At 43.1% G+C, this 15941-nt stretch overlaps 1 protein-coding gene across 1 annotated transcript in view; it reads right to left on the bottom strand.

Annotated features, from left to right (window-relative positions):
* Positions 1-14493, bottom strand: part of LOC111229677 (PDZ domain-containing RING finger protein 4-like) — a 48807-nt gene extending 34314 nt beyond the window's left edge. Inside the window, exon 1 of the mRNA XM_022756100.1 lies at positions 14425-14493. Within this exon, the coding sequence (XP_022611821.1) occupies positions 14425-14493 (69 nt within the window). The remainder of the gene's footprint in view (positions 1-14424) is intronic.
* Positions 14494-15941: the final 1448 nt, after the last annotated feature.

Genomic DNA, 15941 nt, shown 5'->3' with positions numbered 1-15941 from the left:
AGACTTGGCTTATGTCAGGGGAAGATGGCTGTCATGGTTAAAAAATGCTGATTGTTGATAGGAGACGAAATGTAAAAGTCAAAGTCAAATACTGTGCGTTTCAAAGTTACAAAGAGCTGAACTATTTATTTCCTCACCTTCTTCACATTTCTTTTTGTGCATGGCGTAATTAAACAAGATAAAATGTGTAACCTAAAGTTCTGTGGCTTTTAAGTAGAGAGTGGTATCTTACCTCTAATCTAATGTATTTGGCAAAATGTGAAACTGTACTTATTATGATCCTTTACGAAGGACAGTGCAGCTGATTTGCTGAAACCAGCATACAGTCATGGTCTGTCTTTCAGCTAATGGTTTTTAGGACATACCAGTTAATATATTAAACAGAGGAAGTGACTATAATTGACTTGCAAATGAACCTACCTGTTCAACCAGCAGATATAGTATTCATTAATAAATACACTGCTTTAGCAAGTTTGCTAAGACATGCTACAGCCAGGATTTGTAAAACTCCTCTTCCTCTCCAACATTTCTAAATTTAAAGTCACCTTAAGCGTCTTACTCTAAGACCCAGGTACAATCCATGTGTTACAATCATACAGATGGTTGGCTGTCACAATGCATCCCAGGTTCGTTCAATAAAATGGCTGAACATGAACGCCAGTCCCACTACTGGCTTTGATTTACAGCTCAAGCGACCTGCATTCTGAGAATAAATTCCAGCTTTATCCCAGACACCACTGTGTATTAATATTAAACATTTATATAGCCTGCTTTCAGTACAAATATATTTTTGTTGCTTTGATTGCTTTCAGTAAATCACATCTGTATTCAATGAGGTTTCATGTATGAAACAAAAGGACTTCTCTTCTGCTGTAGGCTTCAGCCTTGAGTGGCCATTTTCAGGCATGAGACGAGCCTATATATTTTAGATTCACCTGGGGCCGTCACTGAGGTGTGGGCTGCAGACTTGTCAGACAAAGACAGAGAGGAAAATGGAACTCCCTCAGTTGTGTGACTGCCAAATTCATTCCTGCACAAAGAACAAGTAAGTGTGATAGATTTTCCCCAAGCAACTAGGATATTTCCAGACTCTGTGTTTCCTGAAATACACCCCCCCCCCCCACAAAAAAAAGAGCAGGGAAATCTAGTGGAGAGCGGAAAAAGCATGATATGATGTTTTCCTGCGCAAAGACACACACACACACACACACTTGCATAAGCCTATACAGACCATACAGACACTTGAACAAACAGAGGTGTCAAGTGGGAGCTAACTCCTTGCTCTATGTCCTGTTTTTTTTTTTTTTTTTTTAAACAGTAGTCTGTCAGTTCCCTGATGAATAGCAGCCCTCCGGTGGAGGAGGTTGCCCATCCTCATCCCACCCCCCTACCCCCTTTTCTGTCTATCTCAAAACATATTCTGCTATTGATTAATTCTCAAACAGTCTAAAAAGCACTCAGTGTCTAAAAACAGACATTCCTGTATTGATTACTTGTGTGCTATTCCCTCAAGCTGCTTCAGTTCTGAGGCACGCCTCTGAGGAAAACACTGTTTTCAGATCAAATTCACTTTGTTTAACTGTTACTATGATAAAAATGGTGGCAATTTCAAGTCAATATCAGACCTTTTATGCAACTGTATACAGTATATAAATAACATATGTCACAAAGCTTGTTCATGGTTGAATAAAGCATCATTTGCTGCTGAGCTGAAGCTTTGAGGATTCAGTGTGCTCTTCTGGCACTGAACAGTCACTGTCTGTTATTTATTTTTTTATTTTTTCAGAAGCGTATCGCAGCACGTCTGTGTGATGACGGCAACCACTCCCACTTCACATTTGACAAGCGATGGGGAGAAACTGACATGGACCGATGACACTCAAGAGCTGGTGATGAGCCAGTGACACTAATGGACTACCACTCAGCATTCCCCTGACATTATCCGGTCTCTGTCGCTCTCTCTCTCTCTCACACACACCATTCACCCCACAGGACAGTCAGACTGACGAAGAGTCTGCACATCCACTGAGATCCATATAAAGTTTATCTGCAGTTAGACTTTTGCAAATTGAAAGCCATAGTTGTGATTCTTTTAAAGTTCCTCTTCAGACATGTTTTTAACTATGTAAAAATATTCTGCTATGATTAATATTTTTGTTTTAAAATGGTTTTCCATCATAAAAAGTGACACAAAAAAAAAAAGACTAAGAGTGGAAGCGCATCTACTCTTAATTCCTCATTGACAAATCTGGATCAGGCCTTGTGCCCTGCCCAGCATCGCTGCTTGCACTAGGTTGACAGGTGACAGAGCACTGCATATCAAGACCCAGACTCAGATGAGGAGTCTGTTGTGACCAAAATCTGCAACTCGCATATCAGAGAGGTTAGCGTAGTTAGCATCTTTTATTTGTTTCTCTTGTTTGTTAGCTTAGCTCCTCCTGTTCCCACAAGTTGACAGGATTGGTTCCTTAGGTATTTGACAATCCCTGGCTGTCTGATTCTGTTTTAATGAAACTAAGGTTGACATACTCAGTCATGGTGTTGACTGTTTATTTCATTTATGATATGTCTTGTATTATATAAAAACATTATATGGACATGTAAGCAAGGTTAGAAACTTGATTTTCATCAGAGGGGGTCTTATACATGTCAAAAATGTCTTTGAGTTCAAGTGCATCGCAGTGTAAAGTATAAATGTCAGCTTGTACATCCATCCATTCTCCACCGCTTCCAGGTCTGGGTCGTGGTGGCGAGACATGCCTCTCTGCAGTCCCATCCTGTAGCTCTTTCTGACAGAACTTGAGTTGTTCCCAAGCCAGACAGGGTATAAAAAAAACCTTCGGTATGTACTGGGGCTGGTTGCTTTCTCCACCCAGATGGACGTGCCTGGAATACTTCCAGAGCAACGGCTTTTCGGGTGGGCTTCCAGGTGAGATGCTTGAACCGCCATAACTGATTCCTTTAAATGCAAGTGATCCGGGGGTCTTTTCCAAGCTGTCTTTGTATATCCAAGTTCCTTACCCAGTCACTAAGAAGGAGCCAAACCACCCACAGAGGAATCGAGTGGAATTGAGAGTTTCACCTTTAAACTGAGTTTCCTCTTCACCTCAACAGTCCAGTGCAAAACCTTCATCATGACATCATACACTCACTTGTGAACAGACCCGACAATTCTCTTCACTTGGTAAAGAATGTTCATTATGAACTGCTATCTTCTCACAGTGGAGGGTATATTGGTCCAACTGAAAGGCCAGATTAAGAACAAATCAAACTTTGAATGGGCCACGATGGCCTTTGATTGGAGCTCCCAGGAAGGGGTGGGTCTTCAACTGTGGGTCCTGGTCAGTTTTGACCCAAAGATTTTTAAAAATAACACCACAGTGTGGTTTCATGCGTCTGTCAAAAAATGTAAACTACTAGTGATGAGATAAACACATCTGACAAAAGACAATGAATTATTCTGGCAGGTATCAACCTGTTCATGAAATTGCATCCCAAATTGTAAATTTGGATTTACACACAAATGCATGAAATTACAATACCTTGTTGGAAAAGCAACACATTTCCAAGCTTTTACCAACTCAATCTCTGAATGTAACTTTGTGTTTCTGCAGAACAGGGAGCTGAATAAGGCAGGTGGCCCCCTCCTCAGTGTGTCAGTCTGCCTGCGAGTGTTGAGGCTGTGAGAAAGGAGGCCTGACTGTGAGAGGATCTGGGTTGTGTAGGAGGTGCTGGGTTGACTGCAGTGCTGCGGGGGAGAAAGCGCGGTCACCATTCCAACCTCACAAAGATCGCATCTACTTCCTACTGTGAACTTCTGCTAGCTGCTGTTTCACAACAATGTGTTGTGTTGCAAAAATATTTTTCCATTCTCTCACATACTCGTTCTGATACAGGAAAAAAAGAAGAGGTGTGCTTGAATTTGAAAATGGCACTTTCATTTTTCTATCTGCTGCAACAAATGTGATTTCTCACATGGAGATTGGCATTGAACAAGCTCTTCCGCAAGAAACAGTTCTTGCAAAATCAATTGACCCATAACCCGCTCACTTGAAATTCTAATGCGACTGGACTTTTAAATAGACTGTGCAATCCAATTAAATTACATTTACTGTGAGGTGTCAACTGAAACTCACCCTACATTGATGAGGCATTGATTTCACTCATGGAGTTTTTTTAAAAAGCCATTGTGAATCTCTCATTGCAAATGCAGCTCATTAAAAGCAAGGCCTTTGAAACTGTGTCAGTGTGTCAGTGTGACAGCGGCAGCAACAACAAAGCCACAGCTCCGCTCGCCAAAGTGGACTTAAACACTTAGCCGCATCACAATCTGGAAATAGAAAACCCAAGCTTTATTGAAAAGAAAAAGAAACACAGCTAAAGGCTGGGTGTCTTGCCACAGCACTATGGCTATTAATACCTGATGCGAGTGTTTTCAGTCTACTCTGGATTTGAGCCCTCAGGAATGAATGTCAGATAGTGGCTGTAACTGCAGCGGCCGCATTCATGGAGTCTCTTATCGCTTTCCTCCCCAGGGCCTGGCCATGCGAACTGCGGAGCAGGGAGGTGTGAGTGTGTGTCACCCTCCCCATCAAACGGCTGTCAGGCCAGGCTTATTATGGGAGCTGCAGGGGGTGGCCGCTGACCTGTGGAGTGACGCCCAGCATGGCTGCCTTACCCGGGGGGGCTTTGTGTCACCCTGACACCCACCTCCCCCCTCCGCCCCCCAAACACACACACATACTGATCTCCTGACCTATGCCGGCATCATTCATCCTCTCACACAGGCGCGTATAGTAAGTATTTGTGCACACACACTCACGCGGACACACACACCTGTCACAGACAATCCACACCTTCTGAGGACTCGAGCAGAGGTTAAAGTATAAAAGTGAGAGTGACGTGAGAGAAGGAGAGCGGGAGAGTAAAAGACAGACAAAGAGTGAAAAGGGGCCGTCACTGAAAGCATCTTCCACAAGACCTCCGGGCTTTGTCACCTGTTTTTATCAGCTATGGATCACGCAGGCAGCTCCTGCCCTGACACCATCCTATTTCTCCAAATGTCAGCGGCGATGTTGGAGCTGATACCTTATGGCTGAGAGGGGGGAACTGGACGCTGAACACATTGTGTGGTACTGATAAGAAGAAGCTTGTGCATTTCTGTCAGGTCCTCTCTCATTTCACCAGCAGCGAAAAAGAGGAGCCTGTTTTTGTCACCATCCAGCAGCAGCAGTGAAAAACACCCACAGTAACGCACATCTCTACATCTCTGGTTCACGAAATGAAGACAATGTTTATTGTCACTGTCACTTTGAGAAGTGAGAAGTAGGATTTCTTTTTGTTCATCTTTCCAGGTTTGTTTGAGGAAGCTAGGACTTCGATGTAATTCAATATTTGCAATATTAGATTTTCAGTAACATCACATTGTGATTACATCAACATATATTCTCATTCTACACAATGTTGTCCAAATTAATCAAACTGTAATTACAGTTCTGAATGTCAGTGTGATGTTGTACATTAACAATGTTGTCATACATATTGATTTCAGGAAGATTACTACTAATATTGTGATACTTATTTCACCCATATCACCGGAGTATCTTAAGCCAGACGTAGTATTTATCAATTGAGGACTTCAAGAAGGAGAAATATTGACATTATTTAAGTACCCCTCTGAAAAGTGTTCTCTATAACATTAAATATTCTATATACTAAATAAGCAACAATTTAACGTTAAAGTAAGAAAAAAATATTCTCAGTTTTACCACGAAAAACATCTGCTGTATCTGGACTGTGTGTTTGATCAGTGGCACCTGCCTGATGGTTAACTTTTTCTTATTACCAGTTGTTGGGCAGTAACATTGCTAAAAGTAGCGTTAACCTATTACTAGTTTAACCGCATTACTCAGTAGCATGGTGGTAACGTCGCCGTTTTCTGAATCAAATAGCTTTTCAGTAGCGTAGCTCCTATTGATCGAGTTGAGCGGGAGTGTCTACGCAAGCTACATTTTGACAAGCGTTTCTGAAAATCACGCACAGCTGATCTTTCTGCTGCAGTCTGAAATTAAACTAAGGATCAGTACGTGAGGCCAAGAAAACATAGATGAACCTCACTGAGTTATTGATCACTGAGATAGAATTGACCAGTCATGAGGTGTAGCTTAGCTTCGTACATCTCTCTGGGGGTTGCTTCAGTGAAGTGAAGCTTCATTTAATGTAGGGTAACTGGTAGCTTAGCTCACTACACTTTCCAAGCAGCTGCTTACTGATTGGTTGCCAAATGTCAAGAGGGAGGGGTTTTATCGAATATGAGCCTGTCGGAGGCTGAGAGAGAAGAGAAAAATAAACGCAAGAAAGTCAGCAAGCTCCAGAGAGAAAAGAAACACTTTTGGGACACTGGCTAAAAAAATTAATAACCACTGTCAACTATCAACAACTGTCATAGTATTAAATTTTAATTCATGGATTGTTAAATTTTAATTAATTTTTTTCCCCATCAGAGCCCCAACCCCCCGCAAATCACTGAGACGAACAGCAAATACAGAAATCTCCCATCTGACATGACCAGTTCTAGCTTCACATAGGATCACATCAGTCGATAGAAGCTGTCTGGGAAAAATAAGTTTTCAAGGCCTTAGAATTGTAGAGGTCCATTATTTTTGCATAATTGTTATGGCTGTTACATATATAGAATATTTTTCTATCTGAAATCCCTTCCTTCCTTCCTCCTTTCCTTCCCAGCATAAAATTCCCCACTAACTGGGGGGAGAGGGGAAGATGTGTTCTCATGAATGCCAGTAAATTAATGAGGGCCCTCCTGTCTGCTTAAACACAGATAATCAGCTAAGAGGCACCCTGGATGCAGATGCACAGCCCCCTGTGTGTATCCCATAGTTCTTTGTTTTCACCAGTGTTTGTAGTGAAAAGCACAAGCTGTCAGGACTGTTTGCACTCTACACATGATACACACACACACACACACACACACACACACAGAAGCTGATAGCAAAAACAGTCCAAAGTATCCCATAAAACCCACCACATACACACATTAACATACAACACACACACACACACATGCATATTTGCAGCAATCAGGCACAGATGCAAACTAATTTAGACAATGACACAAATAATTCTGTGCACACACGCATATTTCCATAAACAGTCATGCACGCACACACCAGAGTTGCATGTGTGTAAAGGGGGGAAGAAAAAAAAAAAGCTGCTTTGAAATGCATAATGTCATGTTCTGAGTTACACTGAGGGCAACAAGTCATGGCTAATAACAATAGGGCCAGGAAAATATGCCTCCTTTGTCCTTAGTTTACTTGCAGAGATATGATAACAAATAAAAAGACTAGGACAGAAAGCATTTCATATCCCCCAAGCCACAATAACATGCCGTTTCCCAGCTCTTCACATACACTCACACACACACACTCACACACACACACACACACACACACACACACACACGCACACACACAACCACACAACAACTGAGTCATCTTACACAGGGTTCAATTCATTAAATAGACGCTCAGGTTCACTGGGGATTGGCAGATACTCAGGCATGTAGTTCATTTTCTCCGTCGTTCCTCCAAGTCTGATTGAAGTTGACGGCCTTTGATCTCGACGAGCATGTGAAAGTAAAACATGCACCAAGACAAGGCTCAGTATTACTCATGGATGACACCACGCTGATGTCATCCTCATTCACCAAAGTGAGACTCACCCACAGTAAGATTACTTTTATCCCAATGAATTAATGAGGTGATGGAAATGAAAAAAAAAAAAAAAAAAAGGGGAAGGTGAACAAGTATAATGACCTCCAGGACTTTGTTTGCTTCCATAATTGGTTTCTTGTTGTTTCTCTGCACGTACATTAGATGATAACTTCCTATCACAGCCCTCGCCTCAGAACAGCAAACAGCCAAACAAGCACTTCCACATCTGACACCCAGCAGTGAGATGTAGAGAAATTTGTTCTGTGATGAACAAGCTTTGGTTCCTTAGGGAAAATGGTACGTCATGGTTTGTTTGTGCGGCTCCTCGTTGGCAATAGCTGAGATGAAAGAAATTGGTACAGACGGAAGCACATACGGGAGATAAAACTAATTTTGAAGAGCTATGTTCACACTGCATTGGAAAGGTGTAAAGGAAACGAGTGGGGGGACGGGGGGGCGGGGGATTGATATGTGGCTGAAAAGGTCAGCTGGGTTCTTACTGAGATAAGAAACAGATGAAAAGGAAAAGGTCAATTCATCAGCTCCCTCTTAAATCCCCTCTTCTCCTTCATGGTGAGATTTAGTGAACTGGCTGATAAAACCCATTGACTTCATGTCTTGTGGTAAATGTGGCATCATTTGTATCTGTGGAGAACAGCGCACATCTCCGGGCCAAAATGTGTGATCTGATCTTTTACTTCCTTCTTCATTTCCCCTTATCTAAAACAACATTGCATTTAAAAACAAACTACTGCAATCCATTATAGAGAAGCAGTCAAGTGATTGAATGCGGAATTCACACAAAATTAGACTATAAAATCTCCAATTATACAGTCAGCTAATGGCAGTTATGCAACCCACTCTGTGTGTTGGGAGTATGGGAATAGCATTAGATTAGGAGATGAGAGCTATAGAGTAAGGAGGTGTATACAGCTCCTTTTGTAAACAGTAAAAAAAGATCATCTCAGCAAACTCAGATCTGAATTTCAGCCGCTGGAAACCCAGAGACAGACGGAGACAGACAGCGGCAAAGCTCACAGACATCCATTTGTGTCGTAATCAAACACGGTTGGCTGACAGATCGGGCATCTGCTTAGAAGCTGTAGGATGAAGCACAGAAAGAGCATCGGAAATGATGATGGGAATGGGGCTGACTCAGAAATATGGTTCTTTATATTACCATGGCACAAAAAGAATTTGTGAGTGTGTGCATTTGTCCATCTGTCTGTCCATGTACATAATGAGAGCTTCAAAAATCTAGACTTTTATATTGCTTGAAAAAATACGGTGCAGAAAACCCAGATTATATTTCATACTAATCTTTCCCGGGTAGACACAAGATCAATCAAGCAGCGCGTTTTTTTCCCTCTCCTCCCCCCTCTTTCCTTCACTGCTATCAATTTTAATGGTTGAGGGACATCCTTCAAAAAAACATAATGGGACAAGAAGATGGATGAGAACATTTGTAGACAACTGTCTGGACGCAGTGCTGAAGAGGTGGTGGGGGGTGAGAGTAAGGTTCAGCAGCCTTAATGTACCATCAAAGCCATCACATGTGCATGAGTACTTATAGAACAGCGAAGTGGGAGGTCTGCTGGTTCCTGAAGTATTTCCTCCAATGTAAATTTCTACTTAGGCCTGCAACAATTATTAATGAATGTGCAGATTATTTTCTCAATTTCGAAACTTCCTGAAGCCTAAGGTGCCTCAAATGTCTTGTTTTGACCAACCAACAGATCAGATTCAGTTTACTATCTAATAAAGTAACAAAAAGCAGGAAAAGCCTAAAAAGGTGAAACCAGAGATATTTGGTGTTTACTTGGGGGGATGGCTTTGAATAATTAATCAATTACCCAAAAGTAGCTGATTAATTTTTTGTCAATCACCTAATCAGCCACAGAAGAAGATGCCCGTCAGAGCTGTGGCAACTTCAGAACACTTTCTTGCTGAAATTGGGAACAAAACTCCACACTATATAGTTATCGAAAAACACAAAAGTTAACCGATTTTAACTGCTGACTGTTTTTGATAATAAATAATAATAACTTCACCTTTAATGCAAAGATGCAGCTCAAAGTTCTTCACAAAACATGATTAAAAACAATGTTAAGCAGGGGAAAGATGTATAAAGAAGACAGAACAGGGCCCAGAATGACAAGTAGGAGTGAAACCAGTCAAGTACTATACCTTTAACTTTTCTCAACACTGCCATACATTTGCATTTGGCAATTCAACTCTCAAGGGAGCTTCTTGACCATTCAAGCTTTGTTAGAGCTCCAACTGTAAGTCAACTCACACCGTCTGTGCAGAAAATAAACGTTTCGAAGCTCTGGTTGACTAAAATAATTCCTCTCCCACTTTGCAACTCCATACATGACATGTAAAACTAATGCCCTCGCTTACACAAATGTGGACTCTGGTGCAGGCTTTCTGCATGTGACAATCCATGAAGCCCGGTGCAGCTTGCCAACTCTTTTCTCAGGACGCCTGGCTCTTGTGATAGCTGCTCAACCTTTTTATTGAATGCGTATCCATTACACACATGGCCAGTGGTGTCCCAGAAGCGCCAGCAAGTCAGCTGTGTCCTCCTTAGACCCTCCCCGGTCCACAGGTTTTCACATCTGGTCCTACTGCACAGACAAGAATATACGGCCCACAGCAAGACCAAACTCCTGGGAATCACCTTCACCCCGGGAACAAATGAATTCCAGATTTGCTTCATTTCACATCTGTCTGTCCCGTCCTGTCAACCTGGTGACACCGCTCAACGTGACATCGCTAAACTCTCAGATTCCATTACAGTTGGCCTCATGAGCTCTGTCACACTCGAAAATTCATGAACACAGCTTTCTGGTTTTATCGTTAGAATATTCACTGTGTTTTTGTTTCCTGTAGACATATGTGTGTGTGTGCGTGTGCATGTGCTGTGGGTGCTTCATTCTCATTCATATGCATCAGCAAGTTATCAGGGACCGCTGTGCCTCATTGAGCCGGGAAGCCGCTTTCCATTTATTTCTCAAATGCAGCGGAGAGTGAGTCTGCTCCTGTCTAATAAAACTTATAAAAATGGCTATGCCACTTTAAAAACTTCTAGTAACAAAAAAGAAAGCCTGGCTCATTGGAAAATTACAAAACAGGATAATGAAATATGGAGGGTCTATACTCTGTGTTGCACAGTGAAGGATGAAATTCATTACCCAGCAGCATTAGGAGTAGCTGTCTGCTACTGTAGCTGAGCAGTGGCTTAGCGTCATCGCTAACTGCTGAGTCCTGACAACTATTGCAGTGCGTTTATGTCCTTTTATTGTGATCGTAAAAAAAAAGGGCTTTTGTCAAAAGACATTGCCGAACATTAATGCATCAACACACTTTGAGTGCAAAAATCTCATCCTACCCGCATAACTCTGAGCTACACTGTGTCGCTCTCCTCATCAACATCTGCCATCCTGCTAATTAGTCCAAAAAAAGCCACACATCACTGGGTTTCAGCGGTGCACAAACAACGTGTGACACTCACGAGGGGGGGGCTCACGGACACAATGGGAATCACAAAGCCCTGCCAGATCACAGAATGAATCAACTACAATATGTTATTGTCTGCAAAAAAATAAATAAAAAATTGCCTCCAGCCTGGTGGAGAAAGCGAGCTGTGAAGAGTCTGGCTGACCATGGTGTAAGAGCTGCTGAACTTCAGGTCAAAAGGTTCAACGAGGTTTCATCCTTGTTGACCAAAGATTAGGAAAAGCTTCCTACTACTGCTCCGCCGCACAGAGGGCAATTGTTGCAAGGTTAGCTCGAGTGGAACCCAGCAGAGAGCAGCCTGGAGCAAAGGCTGAAATAAATGTAATCAAAGAAGATGAGAGATCAGAGGAATCAAGAAAAGAGAAAGAAAGACAAAGAAACAAAGGTGCACAAGGGATTATCAGTCGCGGGTATAAAAATAAAAGTAGGATTGTGGAAAGTGAGAAAAAGAACAAGGCTACAGGAAAATCCTTGTGTCCTCTTGTCCAGGCAAGAAATCTGATTCAATAAATAAAAAATGTCAGCCTTGTGAGGCGAGCTTTGCAGGCCAGTTGAGAAAGGTGGGCACATATCCATGCAGAACACCCGCAGCCGTGAGAACAGAGAGAAAGGGGGAATGGAGAGAGAGTGAGGGAGCCAGCTAGTCATAAATCTCCCACAGCTCCTGGGGTCAGGCAGACGGGGAGAGTGTCAAAATTGTTTCTGGGTGTGAAGGGAAGGGGAGGAAGGTGTCTAACCAACCACTGTGACTGACTCCTGCTCCTCGAATCAACCTGCTGCAAGGCCGGTCAGTCACGCTGTGACTCCAGCAAACCACTTCTGCCTCATTTGCATACACACACATTCATCGACTCTGCATAATCACAAGAGTAGAGTAGTGAGTGTGTGTGAGTATGTGTGTGTGTATACATATATATATATATTTGTCAAGGTGTGTGCGTTTCTTTGCAGCAGACAGGCAGGACAAAAAGACAAAATAAAGAACAGAGCGAGGAGGAGCCGAGCCAGCCAGACAGATGAGACGATATGTAAGAGAGAGAGAGGATTCGGTTGGCGGTGTTGTGAAAGGTGAGCGGTCCCGCTGTCACAACACACTTCTCCTGACCACAAAGACACGGTGACACACTTCTGTAGCTGCAGGGGAAAAAGCGCCACTTCCTGAAGGAGACTCTCTTCCCTGTCTGTCTCCCTCTTCATTTCTACCAGTAGTGATGCTGTTTTTTTTTGTTTTTTTTAAATATTTGCTAGGCTGTTGCCGAGGGTGTACTGCTTGTTTTTTTCAGTCTCGGGGGACATGAATGCGTGCGTGCAACACTGTGAGAAGAGGTAGTTGGCTATAGGGGTATGTTGTTTTTTCGTTGGTGAAAGATCTTTTAAAGCCAAAAATCCCACTTCTCTTATCCCCCTTTTCCTCCTCTTCAGCCCTCCGCCTGCATTAATGATCCTTCACCTGTTTGCTCCTTTCCTTAATTTCCCTTTTACCCTCCTAGCACTTTCTCTATCAACTGCATCTTTAACGGCTTACTCTCTATTCCCATCCCAGTCTTTATCCGCCATGCTCTATATCCTTCCTGCCTTGCCTCCCACAGCGGTGATCAGAAAGTAGGTGCTGATGTTGCAGCTCCTGGCTGAACTGGCTCACAATATCAGTGGGTGGACAGACATGCCAGAGAGCTCCTGTCAACAGCGAGTGCGCCCTGGAGACTAGCCCACATGGTGGATACTGATCCCCTCTGCTACACCACAAGAAAAGGAGTCGACGCTATTTCTTAACAACCGGTGCGGAGAGAGGCGCAAAAGCCAAGATAAGCACCAAGACAGCACTATTTTTATGGTCCTTCTGAGGCTGCGGTGGCTGCCTACTCATCCGTCACGGGCTCTTAACAATCCTGTTTGTTTGCTAATATTAAAACAGATCATTAGTGAATGCAACCTTCTCCAAGAATCTTGCAGCACAGCTTTCCCCGATCAGTCACGCGGTTTAAAAACTGACTGGCACGGTCCGTCATCCAGAGTTTGACAACGTCTCAAGTGGCCCACGAGCTGAAAGCTACAGGCAGCGGTTAACCCCGGCAGGTTTATCTCCCCTGCTTCTTCTTCGTCTCATCCTGTCGCTTCACATGGGTAGAGAGAGACATTCCGTGTCTAATTAATGCACAGGATGGTTGTATAAAACAGCTAATGAGGCTGTGATCACAGTGGTGTGAAGGCAGGCGCTATCCGAGGGGTGGGGGTGGTGGGTGGGGGTGGGGGGCACTACTCCACTACTTCCAGGAGACACAGAGCCTCACAGTCATTAGCCTGTCACAGGAAGAGAGCGGATGGGGAGACTGGAGGTGGTTAGGTGAATACTTGTTTATCTGTTATGCTTCCCCTCAGTCTATGAGACCTATTAACTAAGACCTAGTGTTAACCCACTAAATACCCAGAATTAATTGTGTATGAAAAAGCAGAGCTTGGGTTTCTCATAAAAACACAACATTTTCCTGCAGTTGCGTCAGTAGTCGTACAAAAGCAAGACAAGGAGAGAGATTATGCTTGCACTTAATGATATTGATCTCAGCTCTCCATGAATAATCTGCCACCACAACACTCAACTCTCTCAAAGTGACACCACAAGCAGAAAGAAAGAAAACTTTTAATGACAGACCAAGTGTGTTCAAGGACACATTTTGAAAACCATTCCAAGGACTCTCAAGTAATTGGCACAGATATACCGTGTGAAATCTTCGTCATTTGCTCAGATTCTTGCATTCTACAAAAAAAATAATAAAAAAAACTTGCTCCCTCAGCACAGCTCCTCCAGCAGGATGAATGGGCTGCACACAAGCTGCTCTCTAAGCAACTGCTCATTACTCAAAACACATCTGCTGGCGAGTAAGAAGCCCCTCTCTCCAATTTGCCACCTCACTTTCATTTTGTGTCTTAATCCACTCGCTCATCTCCTTTACCGTCTTCTCCATAAAACACTCCCAACAAGGCTCCTGTCTTGGTTTTGGAACCTCTTTCCAAAAAACAAGCAGCACCAGCAGCAGCAGCAGCAGCAGCAGCCTTGAACTGCTCTCTGCACAGCACGCATAATGAATCACACACACACACACACCAACAACAACAACAACAACACCACACACACACAATCGATGCCAGAGTCGGCCGTGCCTCTGCTCACCTGTGCAATCTCATACAGCAGCTTGTAGTGTTCCTCTCGCTTCTGTAAAGTGCACAGATTGCAGCCCATTATAGTAGTCGTGGAAACGCCAGGCGTCCAATGCTCCCCGAGTAGTGGTGGTACGGACACAGGGGGTCACCCTCCACACCGGAGCGCTGGTTCTCATCAGTCACTCCTTAGCAAGCATCTCTTTCAGGCATCCCATTCACACATTCAGACAGTCACAGACAGCCTCAGCTCAGAGGAACACAGGGCTCCAGCTGACTCTCACAGATGAAGGTTCAGATGTGAGCGGTGTGGCAGCAGTGGTACAAGTAGCAGCGGCCGTTTCAGCATCAGCCCGTGTTGTCTCCTCTCTCCTCTCCCGCTCCCTCTATTTCACAGACTCTCACACACACACATGCACACACTCGCATGCCGGAGTTGTGACTCTCGCTCACTGAGACACTCCCCCCCCCCCCCTCCTTTTTTCCCCCTCCTCAGCCTTGGCGCACATGACTACGCTGATACCAGTTCATGAATAATGGTGGGGGGGTGGGTGGGGGGGTGCTGTGATATTCATGAGGGAGGCGGAAATAGGGGCGGGGACTGGAGAAGAGGGAGGAGTGTGAGAGAGCAGGAGCGCTGGTTCATTAAAAGTGAGGCACAGTTATACAATAGGCTCCTTTGTGTGAGCAGCTCCTGTGAGGAGCTTGGGCAGGGCTGACTGCGCCGAGACGGCACACTGCGGACGGAGGGTTTCTGAGGCTGATGGGTAACCTACCTGCATCTGACGCTGTTCACTGAGTGTTTATCTGCTTCATGGGTGGAGGATGTGTTGCCATGTGCTATTTATTTCTGATGGAAATAAGGAGTAACACTGGTTAAGGAGAGATCAAGCTGGAAGTACTTTTAAAGCACAAAATGGCAAAAGATTTAGCACTGAAATCATTAATCAATCAATTGATTGATCCCCAGAATTGTAATAAACAACAATTCTGATAACTAACTGCTCAAGTTAAAGCAAAAATGCTTCACATTTTCTGGTTTCCAGCTTTTTAAACAAGATGATTTGCTGCTTTTCTATGTTTTATATCAGTGTAGAAGAAATGTCTTTGTGTTTTGGACCATTGGTCAGACAAAACAAGCAAACTGACTTCTCTTCAACTTTGGCATTTTTCACTATTTTATTTTAATATTTTATTAACTAAACAAATCTGATTATAGAGAAAAATAATCAAAAAATCAGTTGATAATCAAATTTGTTGCCCTATATAGCTTTCCTCATTTTTTAATCTTTATCATTAGAGCTCAAAAGAATAGTTAATTAGCTAATTGAAAGAAAAGGCGATAATTAATTGTTTGTTGATTTTTCTAAGCATTAAGTCTAATTTGCGTGTCGTATGTTTCAATAATCCATTACTAAACAACTAAATATCTTCAGTTTTGAAGTGTTGGTTGGACTTAAGAAATCTGATGACATCATCTTGGGCTTTAGGAAATTGTTATGGGCGTTTTTCACTTTCTTTTTACATCTC

This window comes from Seriola dumerili, unplaced genomic scaffold (genome assembly GCF_002260705.1).
Source record: "Seriola dumerili isolate Sdu_G_001 unplaced genomic scaffold, Sdu_1.0 BDQW01000242.1, whole genome shotgun sequence".
Lineage (NCBI taxonomy): Eukaryota > Metazoa > Chordata > Actinopteri > Carangiformes > Carangidae > Seriola > Seriola dumerili.
The sequence above is the reverse complement of the archived record's forward strand: the minus strand, read 5'-3'. Positions and strand labels throughout refer to the sequence as shown.